At 40.2% G+C, this 19,071-nt stretch overlaps 1 protein-coding gene across 3 annotated transcripts in view; it reads left to right on the top strand.

Moving 5' to 3' along the window:
* Window positions 1–19,071, top strand: part of LOC110835355 (G protein-coupled receptor Mth2) — a 64,466-nt gene that overhangs the window by 27,259 nt on the left and 18,136 nt on the right. For all 3 annotated transcript variants that reach the window (XM_022075480.2, XM_087347406.1, XM_087347407.1), the window contains exon 3: window positions 14,751–14,941. In XM_022075480.2, coding sequence (XP_021931172.2) covers window positions 14,751–14,941 — 191 coding nt within the window. The remainder of the gene's footprint in view (window positions 1–14,750; window positions 14,942–19,071) is intronic.

Raw genomic sequence — 19,071 nt, 5'->3', positions numbered from 1 at the left:
TTTCAGGTGTTTTTGAAGAACTGGATGAACTTTTTGCAGTAAATTAAACCAGGTCTATAAAATGTAAATTATTTCCTGTTCTAAACTGTCTGTATGTACTCTAAATGAAATGTTATACTATGCACAAAAATTAAATTATCGCCAAGAATCGTGCCAACGTTGCCCCTAGTGCTTTATTTTATTTTGAATCTCAGTGTCAATAGCAGAATGTTGCTGATTTTTGGACGCTTGGTCAGGTGTATCTATCAGAGCATAATTATACTCACAGTGAACGCACGTGCTTTGAGAATCTTCTACAAGGGCCAAACCATTTCCAACATCGTAGTTTTTATTCTCTACTGCACCTTCAGACTGATTTACTTTGTAAAAGGACAAAAGGGGGCGAATTTGAAAGATTGCAAGGGGCAGTTACGTGGTAAAATGCTGATATATTTAAAGACGAAAAATAACGTGATTCAGATTTTCTTCCCTTGTCACGTTCTCTTCTACTCTTCGACATTTTTGTGATGGATATAACCTCATTATTTTATTAGTAGTCACTAGCCGCAAGTAATTTATATCACAGTTTGCCCGTGTCGCTTATAAAGTGCTACATCAATAGATATTACTATAGGTTTAATTCTCGAGTTCTGATAGCGGATGTAAACAATTATTGTTGTTTAACTACCAAACCTCGTGTGATTTACCAGTACCATTGCCTCTTTGATCCTCATGTTTCTTCGGGTAAAGCGTGCATCAGCTGCTTTGACCAACGCCACCTATGGAATCCGTACACTGCTGTTACAGATGTGAGGAATTATATTTAGATCTTAACTGGCTCTTAACTTTTCCTTGTGATTTATCGTTTTAAATTGAAGGATTTTTTGACTTAATCCGGGCTTAAGCACAAGTTTATGATACCGCTAGGCTGAAAAATCCACTTTTGTACCTGTCTTGCGCGAGGCCTTTCCACACGTGGTCGCCAATATCGCCTTACGCTAAAGCCACCTCTGTGAAGCTACATAAAACACTCACACATAAACAAGATGTGTGAAAATATAAAATAAGAAACTGAAAAGAAGAAAGCAATCATATCTGAACTGGCTGACAGGAGATACGTGTATTACAGCCCATAGTATCTGCCTCCCTGTTGACTGCCTGATATTTGACTAATAAGAATGTGCCTCTCAAGCCAATATGAAACATTTATTTACAGACAGGAATATAAGAAAAGTAGTTTCTGAATGCTGCTGCTTCTCTCCTTGCTTCAGATCATTAGTGGCGGGAGGGATTTCCCCTGATCAACAATAACCTCGAGGCCTCCCACTCCCCCTCCGGTGACAAAAGCAATACACGTGCAGACCTTGAGTTAATCTTTGCCAATCGTCGCTTCATCTTGTCACAAATAGGAAAATGGAAATGTCGCCCCTTGTGTGCGAGGCGGGCAGAGATCCGGATGATCAAAGACTATAGTCACATGGTTGTTATGGCAAAGGTCATATCAACCATGGACAGATCAGGCCTGCGTATATCTCTTTCAGAGTTACACAGGATTTTCTTTTTATTTAAGGGCATGTTGCAAATTCTGAAAGTGTTAATTGTTTCATTCATCTGAGAAACCTAGCATTTGTAGGGCAAGGTTTAATTCATAACTAAAATATAAATTCCATAAAGAACAACTGCTTAAAGTTTGCGTATGATTTGTCTAATCACGTTTCTATAAATGTTTTTAAAACCAATAAACATGATGCATAAGAACTTTCCGAGAAGTTTTTCTCGTTTCCCATACTTTCAGGGCTTACAATCCTTTACTCTGAGACCAGTGATTTATGTTTACTCTTGTGTGCTTGAAACGTGCTGTGAGAATAAGTGTAATTCTACTTGTTAAACACTCGACGTGTGTAGCCGACTCCAGTGCTCTCCAGCGAAGTGTGTTGCTTGCTGGTGTATCATCTTCAGTGTACTAATCCTCCTCAAATACATTAATCCAGAGAAGAGTTTGTCATTACACCTGTTACCTGATCAGTGGAATATGAACCCAGAGTTACACATCCTAGCTGGAATGATGTGCAGGTAAAGTTTATAAAAGGAGAAACGCAAATTACAAAAAAATTAAGATTTCTGTCTTCTTGGTTGTTGCGCTGTGTAGTCTGGTAGATGTTAACCAACGTTTCTGAGGTCATACTGCCTCCATCATCAGGGCGATGAGTATGAAGATTTCTGTCTTCTGGGTTGTTGCGCTGTGTAGTCTGGTGGATGTTTACCAACGTTTCTGAGGTCATACTGCCTCCATCATCAGGGCGATGAGTATGAAGATTTCTGTCTTCTGGGTTGTTGCGCTGTGTAGTCTGGTCGATGTTTACCAACGTTCCAGAGGTCATACTGCCTCCATCATCGGGTGGCCCGATTGGCACATTCATCGCCCTGATGACGGAGGCAGTATGACCTGTGAAAACCTCAAATCATACAAACAAAAATATTACTCTACCATGTATTGTCGCTTTTGTGTGTATGTGTGTATGTACGTAGGTATTTATAAATTCACACTAATTACATTTACACACACAAGTCTATATGTACGTACATTGATGCTGATGTAACTTGTTCATCAGGAAACTTATTTTCGGCCCGTTCAGATTTTGTGCACACGAAAGTAAGAGGAGAATTGTAGTAAGTGGGTGTGCTTCTCAGTGCAAACGGAACGCTAGCTGAGTCTATCACAACAGTTTTCCGGATACTGAAACAATAATAACTTCTCAGTAACGGGGAATCTGGGTGGAAGCCTGTGGACGGGATTCATTTGACTTCGGACAACAAAAATTGACGAACTATTGCCAACACAGCAATGAATCTTTAAGGTACCATAAAAGCCGATAAATGTGTTGATTACTTGAGAGGTCTTCTTTAATTGAGGGCAGGCTTTTTGTGGTCACGGTAATGAATCATTGTCTTGTAGGTGTCTACTTTTCAGAGAAACAGAATAAGACGTAACACTATTTCAACTCCGTGAAAACAATAGATAGATGCAGATTATGATGTGTGATATTTTTATTGCGAACCCTTGTGCGACAATGGGTTTGTGTGTCCGATGGTATATTTATATCTGATTTAAACTTACATCAAAGACAATGAGGCATTTAGAACCACAAAGAGGACATTTCTAAAATGTATTATTAATTCTATTTTTAACAGCCGTTGTTGTCTCGACTGAGACCAGCCGTACTGCTCGTACAGAATTCACGGACTTCCCTGATAAGTAGAACATTTTTTGTAGGAATTAAATTGACACCAATTCCCAAGCTCTGGGAAGGAGTCTGATCGCAGCGCGGCGCGTCACGTGATGCCAGAGCAAAGTGTTTTAGTAAGTTGTAGTTGCTTCCATAAACAAACACTGTAAGTGGGAGACGACGTTTGACGTTTTGGAGGAAGTCGTTCGTCATCTACGTTTAAACAGAATTTGTTTGTGTAGTCTCAACAAATGTTTTCATGATGTTACATGCGTTTACAATAAGTTACCAACCTCGTGTAACAAAGGTACGAGTGAATGAACACATTTATCTTGTGGCGTACTTTGCACGTAGTGCAAAATGATTTAGCCGTCTTTTACCTTCGAAGCTACTTAACGGATTTCGATTAATGTTTGTATTTGCGGGTGAATTAATTTTAGTTCATATCAGTCCAGTATAATCCTCGATTTAAAAGAAGTAAAAAATCGATCTTTGTCGGTGCCATAACGGTTTAACGACTTATAAATGTAATAGAGATCTGCTGTTATAAATTTTAGGAGTCTATGAATATGTAATAGAAAGAATTTAGTACTTTAAGTAATTTGAATTATTTTTGTATGATTGTATGTGATATCTAATGTTTAGTATCTGCAGGAAGTCTGTTGCACTTTTACTCCAACAAACGAGACGTGTTGTAATTCAAAGATGTTTGCGAGAGGTGGCCAACTCTTATCTTGTGAATGCATTAACTTCGGAAGGGACAAGTGTGGACATTATGTGGGGTAGATGAGACTAGAAACACGCCTCGTAACTCGTTACAGGTTGTCACATCAGAGTGCAAGTGGAAGGTTCACACCCTCGTCAACGACGCACTTGCTTTTAAACTGTGAGTCATTTTACGTAATTCCCTCGGTGTAGAAACTTCTGCCCTTTTCTGTATTCAACTTGCCATCTTCCTTCTCTGCACTCATGTCTACTCAATTGTATTCTGGAATAAATGCATTGAACATTACTAATCAATAAACCTCCAGATCTGTTTTTCTTGCCTGCTCTCGACTGCCCTCGAACAAAGAGCTCCCTCAACGAGCATCGTTCAGAGCAGCTTGGGAACACTGAACTTTTGTAGGACGAGCCGCTCCCTAGGGACACCAGAGTGACGCATGCATTTGACGAAAACGAATTAAAGATATTTTTGGACTCTGTGCATTATGATTGGTGAGATTGAAATAAAACGTGATTTAAATTTATGCATAACACGGTTTTTCTAAGTTACAGCATTTTAGTGTTACGGTGTTACGTATTATTTTAAACGGATAAATTACTTATTTGATACTATTCATTTAAAAATTATGAAGGATTTGCCATTTATTGCAGTTCGGGAGCATCCCTATGAAGAACTTAGAAACACATCATGTGAGAAACTTCGTTTTCGCCAGGTTGACCAAACATGAATATTACGAACGCTTCGTTGGCACAGAGATATACTTACGACAGACCGAGTTAGCTTATATCTTATCTTGTGCCCGAATGACCCTCTGTTCTGTGACCATTTTTGATTCCGTTCCTCTCCAGTTGCGCGTTCCGCTCAAGTCAGAAGATGGTTTGATTTCCCCTCTAAAGCCAAGTTTTATATGTATGTGCTGTGCCACCTGCTTTGAAAGTCAGTTAACTGAACGCTTCGTGCTTATGGGTCATGTATGAATCTTAGTACAAATACGGATCATTTCCTTCAACATTAACAAATCGATGTTTGTAATTTTAAAATTTCTTTTCACTTGGGTGCGGACTGACTGTATATATGAATCAGACAATTGTATAAAGTGAAGCTTTCCCAAAGACTGAAGTTGATGAAAGACTCTCGGGCAAAAGGCTGAATGGTGAATGAACCATTTCTTCTGACAACGTTTCGAGAGCCATCTCAGGGCAGCTGCAAAACAAAACTGGTCGTATGTAGCCCGCTCGCCGATGGGAACTTGCTGGTGGCCCGTCTGTTGCTTTGTTTGGCGCTGACCAATAGGAACTGGGAGACGAGGTCAAGTGCTCGCTCTCGCTGGCTGGGCCTTCCTGGCAGACAGCAGTTTTGACACAGTATACCAAGCCCGGCTCAGAGTGAAACCATCATCCATACTGAAGTTGTCGTGCAGCCGGATCTCAATGGCTTCCTTTACGAGCCGGCCCACATATCCTGATGCCCTGTCCAACACCACGGTCCGACTGAAGTCGATGCGGTGCCCTGTATCTACAAAATGTTCCACTACCGCAGCCTTCTCGGACTGTTCGAGACGGATGTGCCTCATATGTTCCTTGTGCCTGGTATTAATGAATATTTCTGTCTGCCCCCCACGTACACTTTTCCGCACTCGTAAGGAATACGGTACACACCCAGGACATTCAAACATAGGTCGTCCTTAACAGGCCTGAGCATGTCTGATTTTCCTTCTAGGAATATGGATGGTTCTGATGTTATATTTTCCTAGAAGCCTGCCAATACTGGGTGTGACCGCCTGCTGATAGGGCAGTAATGCTGTACCTATTGGCTTCTCATCCTCGGTTGGCTGCCTCCGTTTCGGATCCAGGGCCTGTCTAATGTTTCTGGTGCTGTAGCCGTTCTGCTGAAAGACGTCTGTGAGATGTAACTCTCCTATGAGACTCTCTGCGTCACAGAGTTTTCTAGCTCGACGAAGTAAGGTACTTAGAACCGTCCGTTTCTGCGCAAGATGGTGTTCGGACTGGGCGTGGAGATAGAGGTCCGTGTGAGTGAACTTCCTACACACTGTGTGTCCCAGGGAACCATCCGCTCTCCTGCTTACCAGAACGTCCAAGAACGGCAGCGTTCTGTTTCTTTCCACCTCCAATGTAAAGGTGATGTTGGGGTGGATATTGTTGAGGTGCTACAGAAAGACCCGTAGCTCATCGTGTCCGTGCTGCCACACCACGAATTATCATTCACATACCTGTACCAGCGTGCTGGTTTCTTTTCCGCCGAACTCAGAGTCAGGTGTTCGAAGTGCTCCATGTACAGGTTTGTCACAACCGGGGCCAGAGGAGAACCCATGACGACCCCGTCCTTCTGATCATAGAACGAGCAGTCGTGGTGAGCACATGTTGGATGAGCTCAGCAGTATCTTTATCGAAGTGCTCTGACAGCAGCTGCAACGTGTCATTCAACGGAACCTTGGTAAACAATGAAACCACGTCGAAACTCACCAGAATTTTCGTTTCCTGTAAGCAGATCGACTTCGGCGAGCGCGCAACGTAGGACCAGTTTCGTTTCGCGGCTGCCTTGAGGATGAGAGCAGAGATGGCTCTCGAAACGTTGTTAGAAGAAATGGTTCATTCACCATGCAGCCACCTGACGCGGTTTGTTGCCCGAGAGGCTTTCATCAAAATCAGACAAGTGTTGGTTGTTGAAAAAAATTTTAAAATCGCTATTAGAACTACATGAAAACTTATTTCTTTAAGAGAATATATGTGTTAGATTTTAAATTATACATTCTGATTCTTGAATTTTTCAATAAAAGTGCGTTTTTGAGGTTTTCTGCTTCATATTTTCCCGTCATTATTGACGGGTAATTTGTCAGTTTCTAAGTCCATTATTTAGACGAATATCTGCTTCAGACGGTTTAAAACACTCGTAAATTAGCAACACGTTTGCGGGTTTTGTCTTCTTATTACTAACATAAAATTATATCAAAATTAATAACAGCAAAATATTTATATTATGAATGGCAATTGATGATTCATGTAGTTAACAATATTCATTGTAATGTTGCGGATGGTATCACTTTGAACATCCAGCCACTACAGAAATATTGGAGAGAATGCCCAATTTTCTCCAATTAAGGTGTGTGCCCCGATATAACTCCATTTCGTGCCCTTGCTCCTTTCCATTACTGAAAGATCCTAGTAATGAAGTAATGAAGATGGCGTCGGTAAACGTTTACGAGGCTACGGCGCAACAACCCAGAAGACAGTCATCTTGAGACTCATCGCTCTGAAAACTTCAAATCCTAGCGAACGAATGTTTAAGCTTTCCTTGGTTGGCTCTAATAACCCCAAATTTTTTGCCACATTGTGAGAGCATTGCCTGCTTTCCTTCAATAACACATATTTGTAGTTCCCACATAATATCCATACATCTCAAATGTCACCGACAATAATCTCCAAGATCAGACCTCTTCCATGAAAATCTTTCTAAGATTTGGCATCTTTGGACAAACCTTAGCTTATTCCAGGAATGATCTTGCCTGTGATTTGTAATGTTAATGCCGAATTACTCAAAGTTCCAGCGGTCATTTCCCCTCAGGCTTCCCGGCCACCTCTTGCCCTATCCACGCGGACCACATGCCCAGCCCATCTTCCTTCTTGACTTAATCACTTTAAAATATGGGGGGGGGGGGGGAGCGAGAAAACATTTTTAAGCTCATCATTATGCAGTTTTCTCCATATCCCATCCTCTTCTCTCCTAGGCCCAAATATTCTCCTCAACAAACTATTTTCAAGCTCTGCAATATATCTTCCTCCCTGAGAGTGAGAGACCATGTTTCGCACCCATACAAAATAACAGCTAAATTTACTGTTTTGTGTATTTTATTCTTTAGATTCTTAAAAATGAGACGGAAAACAAAATATTTTGAACTGAGAAGTAGCAAGTATTTCCAGATATTTGTCTCCTCCTAATTTCCTCAAAGAAATATATTTTGATTTTTTATTCTTCTTCCCAATTATTTAAAAAATCATCACACTTTCAAAGGATTTATTAGCCACTCTAATGTGATTTTGCTGCCTGTCTGCCAACGGGATACTATCATGTACTTATTTTTTTTATGAATTTATTTCTAGGCCCACCTTTCTACTAGCTCAGTGTTGCTTAACCTTTCTACACTCGAAGAGTCATGGCTACACACCAACACCATTTTGTAGATTGTGTGGGGGTTAGATGGTTTATGGCATTGATTGGCCACGACAACTTCTTATAAATCGACCCCAACCTAAAAATATTCTACTTGATGTTCATAAGTATCCATCTGTATTATTATGTTATTTACTTTAAATTTATTATTTATTTGAAAGAAATTAAAATATATTTATACGTATTGTTTGATCATTAAAACTTAAAGTCACTTTTCACATACCATCAGTCTTTCGAATGGTTTTGACGCGATCCTCCATTTTCGCATATCTTGCGCCAATCTCTTCATTTCTACATAACTTTACAGCCCACAGTCGATTATCTTTACAGAGAAATACATAGAGTAGCAATAAAAGTAAAGTGAAGGTTTTTATGTTTCACTGCAAAGTGGTTGTGTTACTTTCCAATTCCATTCAGTAGATCTTGTCTGCCCGACCACAACGAAGAAAATAAAGACTGGGACAGAACAGAAAACAAGAAAAACAATTATTTATCTTAATATAGTTATAGTTATAATAATAATATGAGGTGAAAATTTCGTAGCACCCCGGTTGCGCATCACTGTACTAGCTTATAGTAAAACTTCTCTGTTCCTCATTATTTTATTTCCAGACTTTTAATTTGGATTACTAATGTGATTAACTGAAAAGTATGAATTAATTTAAATGTATAAGTTGAAAGAAATTAAAGATGGACACAAGTGACATCTTTCGTATGATGGTGAGCTGGCGAAGCTAATTAGCTTCCGTCAGGTGTGAGCAGCGGAAAATTAATTTGTACTTAACTGTACATTAATTCCAACATAATTGGGAAGAGAAGTGATCTGTACTCAGCACAACGGTCTTTAAATAAAAGATATCTGCAAGATAATCATAACTACAATCTGATAAAAAGTGACTGCCTAATTACATATAATTAATTTATTAACAAAGCAATTAAAATTGAATCTGTAAATTTTGGTGTGTCATCTTACCAATTAAAAATTAAATCCGTGGCATAAGAGCCCTCTGAGAGCCAAAGCCGACTAGCTTGACTGCTGGCCTCACGTTCACATGCCTAAGCAGAGGTGAACGATCATCCAACCAGATATAGGGTGACGTGTGGTCAGCACTAAGAACCCCCAGACATTGCTAGCTTTCCTGACCGGATTACGCTGCCCATTGTAGCTCTCCAATTTACTCACGATGCTGGGTTGACACAGGTCCCGTACACCGGTCGAAATCTCATGAGAAAATTTTTCTTCCCCGAGACTCGAACCAGCTCGCATTCCGTATCGCCGGTCTGAAGCATGATGCCTCAGACAGCGCGGCTACGGCGCCGGACGTCATCTTACCAATATAATTATTACATAATAAAACTTTACAAAACTGCACTCACTACACTTATATCCTACAAAATTGTTTGTTTATCAGCTTCCGTTCTGAAACAGTAAACTTCAGCAGTCAGCAAACACAGTGGCCAAATTTTTAAGTTTTAAATGATTATGGTTTTAAACATATTTGTATAAATAGTAATACAACCTTAACCACTGATGACACATTCACACGCCTTCCGACAGAATTTCTGAAGCAGACACATAGCGTTCTGGTATTGCGAAGGTTCTATACGTCAATCCATTATACACTAAAATGAGATCTGCAGTTTAGAAACAATTCCTTTCGGCTGTCAATCCTTTTATTGGTACTATGTTTTTATCGGACCGCATGACGATTTCTAAATTATTTGCACCTTTTGAAATTATCGCCTTTTGAATACTTTGAACGTCATTTAGTAGTAATAAACAGATTCAATATACGGAAGGCACATAATACTCGTATTTCTTACTTTTTCGACTACCAAAATATTTTCAATTTCTTTCAGATTTGTGTACAGCACATTAGGTCATTCAATAAAGATTGTCACGCGAGTGCTCTTAAAATAAAACTCGCCTCTCCGAATTTCATGCTCAGTAATTTTGAGTAAAATAAATCTGGAGTGGCTGTGAAAATATCATGTAGTTTACGTTCTGCTGATTAACTTGGCACGGAAATGCTTAATAAAGTTATCGAAACTTTTCGGGCGACCAGTCGCGTAAATTTTGAGCTAACGATGAGGATATCAGAGGCCTCTCTGTCTCCATCATCAGAAAATGATATGACGGGTGACCATGACATCTTCAAAGGACATACGAGGTGCGATCGGAAAGTTTCTAGACTGCGCCTATAAAAACCCGTACACTTATCTCAGGTATTAAATTCATCCATCACCCTCGAAGTAGTTCCCCTGGGAGTGAACACAACGATCCCAGCGCCGCTGCCAAGCCTGGAAGCATCCCTGGAAATCTTTCTTTGTCAGCCTGTCAAGCACCATCTGCGATTCTGCCTGAATCTCTTCTATCGTCTCAAATCTCCTTCCCTTTAGCTGAATTTTCATCTTTGGGAAGAGGAAGAAGTCACACGGCGAATAAGGAGGGTGCGGGATGACGGCCATGGTGTTTGAGGCCAAAAACTGCCGAACTTTGAGGGCGGTGTGTGCTGGCGCGTTGTCATGATGCGTCGCATGTGGATTTCTTCCTTTAGAATCAGCTGACAGGTCCCATAGCCTATCCCAACAATGTCGCACAAGTCGTTGATGGTACGACGTCGATCTACGTGAATGGCGTGCCGAATCTTCGTAACATTTTCGGGCGTTGTGCTCGAAGATGGTCGTCCAGAACGCTCGTCATCATCGACAGAGGTTCGGCCATTTTTAAAACGTGAATGCCACACAAAAGTTTGTGCACGACCCATTGCGGACTCCCCAAATGCTTGCTTTAGCATTTCATAGGTTTCCGTAGCCGTTTTGGCGAGTCTTTGGCAAAATTTGATGCACACGCCATTCCGAAATCGCAGGAGGGTCGGTGTAATGCACTACCAAAACGCCCGTAACTAAGAAACAAATGCTAATTCGATGATGCCGGCTGGCACACTGATTCACTATGAATGTATTTCGCACCCCCTAGCGGCAGAAGCTCGAACTACATCCGGTTCGCCCTCTATTGACACAGTCTTAAAACTTTCCGATCGCACCTCGTATGGTTAATAAAGTGTTTACGACGTCTCCCTATCGTAGATTACGCACAGAATTTTAAACTACAGTCAGTTACAGAACGTCGTTGTTGAGCTCTTAATTCTCCTGCTTTGTATTCGGAAGGTCTCTGGTTTAAATCTCGGCACAGAAGTCAGTTAACATGACTGAGGGTTTTTGTGGTTTGCCTTCGTCCTTCCAGGCCAATTCTGGGATATTCCTTGAATTAGGTCCCGACCACTTTTTTCAACATTCCCTCAATTTCATTGCTAATTAATAATAATTTTTTAAGCCACATAAATAAACCACGGCCTATACAAAACCATCTCGAAAGGAACAGTAATTAAAATTCTTTAAATAAATATTTTATTGCTGGTTTTACTCCATTTATCAGAAGAGTGTACCTGACCAGCACGCTACGACTGAAATATGCTCCGGCGGTAAACAACCCCATGTCATGAACCACTGTTCAGGGGAATTATTGAAAGATTAAAAAAGCCATGGACTACTTTTGCTTATTTTCTTTATTTTGAGTGATGAAGAAATCAAATTCCTATAAGAATGCTTTGTTGAAAAGGCATATTTGCAATCGTGAGGAAGATCGCTTAGTTGTTCTTTCAGTCCAATCAGTCTTTAGTGATTTATTAGAAATTAACATTATAATTCTTCCTTATATAGAGGAAAATAAAAAATAATTAGTTTTGTACTTAGTGACCAAGACAAAAATAATATATATTATTGAGGTCGTTGCCTCTTTCAGTGTAAAAAATGCCAATTCAAATCATGGTGACTTCATTAGCGATTTACAATACTATACATATTTTACATTAGCATGGTGTAATTTACAGGGTAGTAAATAACAAATTCTGTCTTTCATTTTTATCGCTATAACGCTGTTTTCTCTGCTTTATAACCAAATTTCTAATGCTAGATGTTTAATTTCAATCGTTGCTTCAGTAAATAAAATATAAAAAATAAGAATTTTATAGTGCGATTTGTAAGCGTTGTTCTATAATCGCACGTGTCTGGTTTTGATGCGGACTTCTGACACGTGTTGCGCTGCGCTGCATCTCTTCCTTCTGTTGTTGTCAGTCAAGCAACAGCAGGTGTGTAGGATTCTAATATTTTTCGGTAGAGCTTATGAGGTTCAGTTACAAGGGGATTAAGGATCAACATCTTCTATGGTGCTTCGGCCCGTTTTCGGGTCATGACCCTCCCCCCTCCACTTAGAATTATTCTTGATCTTTTGAAGCGTGCATTTATGCGTAGTGTTAAAGACATTGTGAAATGTATTCGTTAATAAGGTGTTAAAATGGACGTACTTAGTCGATATTTATTTATTTTTATTTTTAGTGTTCTGTCTGACGACAGGTCCATATGAACAGGATCCTTCCATCCTTTTCTCGGACTGGGACCTGTTCATATACGTTCTTGGCAGATGATCCAGAAGTGGTTTGCCATTGCCTTCTTCTGTGTGTGAATGGAGTAATTGTTGGGATGCCACGGAGAAACCGGGAAAGCTCTCGGAGGAAAACTCCGTGTTGCCTAGATATATACTCTGATAAAGCACTATTGTTCTGGCTTTACAGCTCACAAAAAGCAAACCACCTCTCATTTCAAGGGTGTCCTTTGGGTAAAGCCATTTCCACCAAATCTTAGAGTAGTGTTCTGTGCTGTTGTCAAAGTATTTAACCTCATCCAAGGTAATGCCAAAAATTCATGAATCTTAAAAGTGTTATGTAAACTGGTTAGAGCTGAACATTCATTTCTATTTCAGCAGAAGTTCGCTGGTTTGGGCGCAGAAAATTCTTAAACCGAGTGGTGTAACTAAAGAGAATTATCAGTGTTCTTTGAAAAATAGAGGTTTGCCACAGGCCTAGAATTGTTTGAAAATGTAATGGACCACACAATCATTCTTAAATTAGCACACATTTAAATTTTTTACGGAAATAAGAAGCTAAACTTCTCACTACGTAAAACGTTGCTAGCTCTCGCAGTGATTTCAGTCTTCACGGACGTAGAATTGAAACAGGTGACGCATCCATGTGTCTTATTATATTATCAATAAATTAAATTTCTGTCTGGTTGTATCTAGCAGAGCTGTCGATTCTGGCCACACGGAAGAAAAGTGCAATGCGAATGCATGAGTTGTGAGTCCACTTACAATGATGAAAAGTTACAAAACAATAGTGGCAAGGGAAAGCACACTCATTGGCCTGCGAGAAGATAACACAATGAAAACAGATATTTCGGAATCCTTACTTCGCAAATTTTGGCGAATAGCTAGTTTAAAATGCCCTCGTCTCCCTATCGAGGCTCTCTAATTACATTTGACAGTACGCATCACAGTGAGGCTAACTTTTCTACCAAGGTCAACATGTAAACGAAGACAAGGAATATATTAAACAATAATCATGACTGAAGATGTTCAGAAGCTGTGAGAGAATTCGTATTTCTGAGCCAACCAAGTAGAAACAATATCGACTTTCACACCGAGAATTTTATCTCAGAAACGCTATCCGTGTGGTTTTGTCATTGTATGGATAATTATGTGTTTAAATTACAATAGGTGTTCAATTTAGTTTAATACAATGTATGAGAAAACCAAATATAGTTAAAGTAATTCATCGTAATTTTTCTTTTGTCTCACAGTGGGTCTGGAGTTGAGTAAATCAGTTAGTACGTATAATAGCTGAGTACGGGCTGGACGATCTGGAATCGATCCCCGACAGTGGCAGAGGATTTTATTGTAGCCTTTTCGTTCACACCGGCTCTGGAGTCCACTCAGCTTCCTGTTCAATTTGTAAAGCGGAGCCGGGAAGTAAACCTGGCCACTCACCACCATCTAGTGCCGAGGTTGAGAATGAGTAGGAGCTACATACTCTCTCCCCTGAGCGCCTATGTGGCTTGTAGCGGGATATATTTAATTTTTTTAATTATAGTGGTTGTAAGCCTCTTTGGCAAAATCACTTTACTGTTTAGTATAGGAAGGGTGACTGATTTGTTGATTAAGCTTAAGGTGTAATAGTGCCGAAGAGGATAAAAGTACTAAAACTGTGTACAAAAACGTATTATGTTTTCGGTTAGCATTTTCTGTTGCTCAGAAAAGTGCGACCGAGAAATTTCGAGTATACAATTATTGATAAAATCAAGGAAGATAGGTGGGCGGGACACAGAGATGGGGGAATGGGGGTGTATACATAAAGACACAAATATATGTACAAAATTATGGTTTGGAAAGCCTGATGAACGAGACCACTCGAAGTCCTAGGTGTTGATGGCATGATAATAACAAATTGGGTATTACGTATATAGGAACTGGAGTGTGAATTGGATTCATCTGGCTCAGAATTGGGCTGGATACCGGGCTCCTGACTAAACGTGAGGAAACACTGTACCCTTTTGGCCAGTACTAGGCCTGCTGTTGGTTCAACATGTTGCCTTGCCGTCAACTTCACAGGAATTATGTGAAGAATTTTAATGTATTTTATAAAAGTCTCTATATTTTCTATGTTTGTTGTAGGAATATACTTATGCAAACATACTGATAAAATTCCTTGAAGGTAATTGAATGTCTGTGTGTCTAGTGTCATACGCTCCATGGGACAAGGCGCTGGTACCAGGAAGCAACGCGAGAGACGTCGCTTCATTGTGTACTCCATATATGCCTGGGGCGTCCCCAGCGCCCTCACTGCTATTACTGCCGCCGTGGACGTTTGGGACCTGTCACCTGCTGTACTGAAACCCGATATGGGCGTTTACTATTGCTGGTTCTCAAGTAAGATCCATCGCGGTTAAAAAATGTTCTCTGTTAATCTGTACTCTGACGTTTGACAGAGGTTCATCTGTTAGGGCGTCACATGTAATAGGATGAATGTCAAAATGGTTCATTTACTGGCCGACAGATGGAGTAAAGCTTGACAGATATTTTGTGACATAATTGAGACATTTGTTTTGAACATCTGAACTTGTTTTTAGGCACATTGATTTGACGATGCCAAGTGGACTGGACAATGGATCAGACAAATGGGTCACGATATCTATTAACGCCTGGCAAATCAAACGACAGCATGACTGTGGTGGGGGTTCACAGTGATAACTTAACTACTTAATCAGCAGGTTAATTATATGGCACTGGTAACCAAATAAACCAACTACAAAGTTTTGACGGATATTGAATTTGAAAGCAAGGAGGCAACTCTCTTGACTTATTAAATTTTCAGAATTTCAATTTTTTAAAATGAATTATGAAATTTTTAACAAGAAAATTTTGCAACACGTAAAAAGGGCTGGGATTTAATATCAGCATACATTTTCATTCTTATAAAAATAGGTTTTTTATATTTTAGTGTTCATTCCAGGTAACCTAGAAAGGAAGTTAATTTTCTGTCATACAAAACAGTCCTTAATATTACACAGCTGATTAAAAATAAGGTGCCGATGACGGAGGAATAGCAAATAGTTCATAACAGAAATAGAACATCAAACATTTCGGTTGAAATGTTTGAATATTAAGGGTTAAGAAGAAAAAAACGGATTAATTACATGTAAGATTTAGGTTTTCACTGTGGTGAGTCTGAAGATGGCTGTCTTCTGGGTTGTTGAAACGTGTAGTCTGGTACGAGTTTATCAGTATTTCAGAGGTCATTGCTGCCTCCATCATCAGGGCGCTCCGATGATGGAGGCAGCAAGGACCTCTGAAAGTCGGTAAACTTCTAACTTAAAATATGTAATATATATATATAAAGAATAAGTAATTTAGTTCGCGCAGGAGAACAAAAATAAGATGGGGACAAGGTCGAGACAGGAAGGAAAGAGGACATCAAATAGTGCAGGATGATGGTAACACAGCAATTTTATAATTCACTTAGTCTAAACGTGAATAACCGTAAAGACAGAAACAATACAAAGTACAACTTGTCTTTCCACAGAGTCAGTTTTTTCTATATTCATTAAGTCCCTCAGTTTGCATGAAGTCTGTAATCTATGAGGGATAAGGCGTGTGAGTGTGTAGTCATTTACACTGAAAGTAAGCGTCATCTCATAAAATCATATCTTTGTTGCCTGTAAGAATGCTGTCGAATTCAAATTGACGTTAGGAGCAGAGACTGCTCACGTGTGTGTTACGTCCTTTCAGTATGAACAAGTGATAAAATTTCTCAGATGATAAACGAATCCATCATAGGTTTTCTGCCATTGGAGCAAAATGTTGATAGCATCTATTCCTTCTGATTCCAAAACGCTATTTCATTACGAGGTGCGATCGGAAAGTTTCTAGACTGCGCCTATAAAAACCCGTACACTTATCTCAGGTATTAAATTCATCCATCACCCTCGAAGTAGTTCCCCTGGGAGTGAACACAACGATCCCAGCGCCGCTGCCAAGCCTGGAAGCATCCCTGGAAATCTTTCTTTGTCAGCCTGTCAAGCACCATCTGCGATTCTGCCTGAATCTCTTCTATCGTCTCAAATCTCCTTCCCTTTAGCTGAATTTTCATCTTTGGGAAGAGGAAGAAGTCACACGGCGAATAAGGAGGGTGCGGGATGACGGCCATGATGTTTGAGGCCAAAAACTGCCGAAATTCGAGGGCGGTGTGCGCTGGCGCGTTGTCATGATGCGTCGCATGTGGAGTTCTTCCTTTAGAATCAGCTGACAGGTCCCATAGCCTATCCCAACAATGTCGCACAAGTCGTTGATGGTACGACGTCGATCTTCGTGAATGGCGTGCCGAATCTTCGTAATATTTTCGGGCGTTGTGCTCGAAGATGGTCGTCCAGAACGCTCGTCATCATCGACAGAGGTTCGGCCATTTTTAAAACGTGAATGCCACACAAAAGTTTGTGCACGACCCATTGCGGACTCCCCAAATGCTTGCTTTAGCATTTCATAGGTTTCCGTAGCCGTTTTGGCGAGTCTTTGGCAAAATTTGATGCACACGCCATTCCGAAATCGCAGGAGGGTCGGTGTAATGCACTACCAAAACGCCCGTAACTAAGAAACAAATGCTAATTCGATGATGCCGGCTGGCACACTGATTCACTATGAATGTAGGCCGCACCCCCTAGCGGCAGAAGCTCGTACTACATCCGGTTCGCCCTCTATTGAGACAGTCTTGAAACTTTCCGATCGCACCTCGTATTTGAGCGGGCAGAATCGGTACGAGCTGTTACTGGGATTTATGTGACAATTATCTTGCTGTAACACGTTTCTAGCTTGGAAATATATTTTAATATGCTATCGTATAGGCCTACCTGACACAGGTAATTCAATTTGATATATAGTACAATGTTTCTGTACCAGGTTGGGACAGGGAAAGTTTCCCCTCGACCGTTGAGACTAGGTCTCGTATTTAACTAGTCTTATGTAAATCTAATAGCCTCCATCGAATGCGAGGTTAGAAATCGGTGGAGATATACGTCCACTTCCCCAAACGTGTTACTTCATTACTTAACACTGCTTTATCTTCTTTCAATATTTCATTTTGTAAAGCACATTACCTAGTAAACCGATTACAATCGTGCACAGAGCTTGCTGAGGAATGACACAATGGTAACTAAAAATGTCTGGGAAAGCGAATTCTCTTTTGCAAAGCCCAATTATGAGAAACTTTTTTACTATTATTCATGGCTGGAGCGTCATCTGTGGTGACTGACAGAAGTTTACAAATAGGAACATCCATTTCCAGGAGGCTAGTATAAAAGCTTTTAAATATGTCTTCATCTCTAGTCTTATTTTAACAGCTCCTCCTTTATATTGACATCCTTGAAGAGTATCCGAATAAAATTAAGTAACTGGGAAAAAACAGGCATCAATTGACCCATCTAGCTGAAGGATGAAAAATTTACAAATTTCAAGATACTGTCTCTGATGTTGTTTAGTTCTTGTGACAGTACTTCCAGATGACTGGACGTCCATAATTGCGTTGCATATTTCTAAATTCATTAAATAATGAACCGCATGCCACAACTAAACATTCTTCAACCACAGTACCTTTTTCAAAGGGCTTTAACTTCTTAGCCAAGATGTCTGTGATTTTATACGAAGCAATGATAGCCACCTTGGCTTTGTTTAATAGGCTTCGAAAATATTGCTTGACGGAATATTAAATTAAATCCTCAACTATGTTTATACTTATTTCGCTGTTGACGTGATATTTACTTATTTCAATTATAGTTAATCATTGAAATTCTTGGTCACTTAGCCGGCAGTTCTATTTAGTCTCTATGCCTCCGTGAGCAATTCTCACTTTCTGCCCAAACCTTGTCAAAATCTGTTAAGCTTTTATGTTAAAAAATCGAAGAGTCTTCAACTCTTTAAAACAGTAACTGGATGGTTACTCATAATAATACACGTATTAATAATCCGTGGCGTAACAGCCCCCTGAGAGCCAAAGCCGACTAGCTTGACTGCTGGTTTCACGTTCACATGCCTAAGCAGAGGTGAACGATCATCCAACCAGATATAGGGTGACGTGTGGTCAGCACGACGAACCCCCAGCCATTGCTAGCTTTCCTGACCGGATTACGCTACCCATTGTAGCTCCCCAATTTCCTCACGATGCTGGATTGGCACCGGTCCCAGACACCGGTCGAAAGCTCATGAGAAATTTCTTTCCCCGAGACTCAAGCCAGCGGCCATTCCATATCACCGGGCCGAACAATGATGCCTCAGACAGCGCGAGTACGGCGCGGGACGATGGTTACTCATGGTCTGCATAATTTAGAAATAAGTATTTTGGTTTGTTGTGACACTATTGACAACAATTTCAAATAACAATTTAAGTCAACATTTTCTGAATGTTTTATCCTGGAACGGAAATACGCGTTTCGCCTTTCCGCTGTATTTTGTCGTACATCACTGATTTGAAGATCACCCAAACACACTTCCTCCGCCCCTTAAACCTATAT

This window comes from Zootermopsis nevadensis, unplaced genomic scaffold, assembly GCF_977971745.1.
Source record: "Zootermopsis nevadensis isolate Lab colony 2312 unplaced genomic scaffold, Znev_1.0 Znev_ptg000011l, whole genome shotgun sequence".
NCBI classification, from domain to species: Eukaryota; Metazoa; Arthropoda; class Insecta; order Blattodea; family Termopsidae; genus Zootermopsis; species Zootermopsis nevadensis.
Note: the sequence above shows the minus strand (reverse complement) of the source record. Positions and strands in the feature narration are given on the sequence as shown.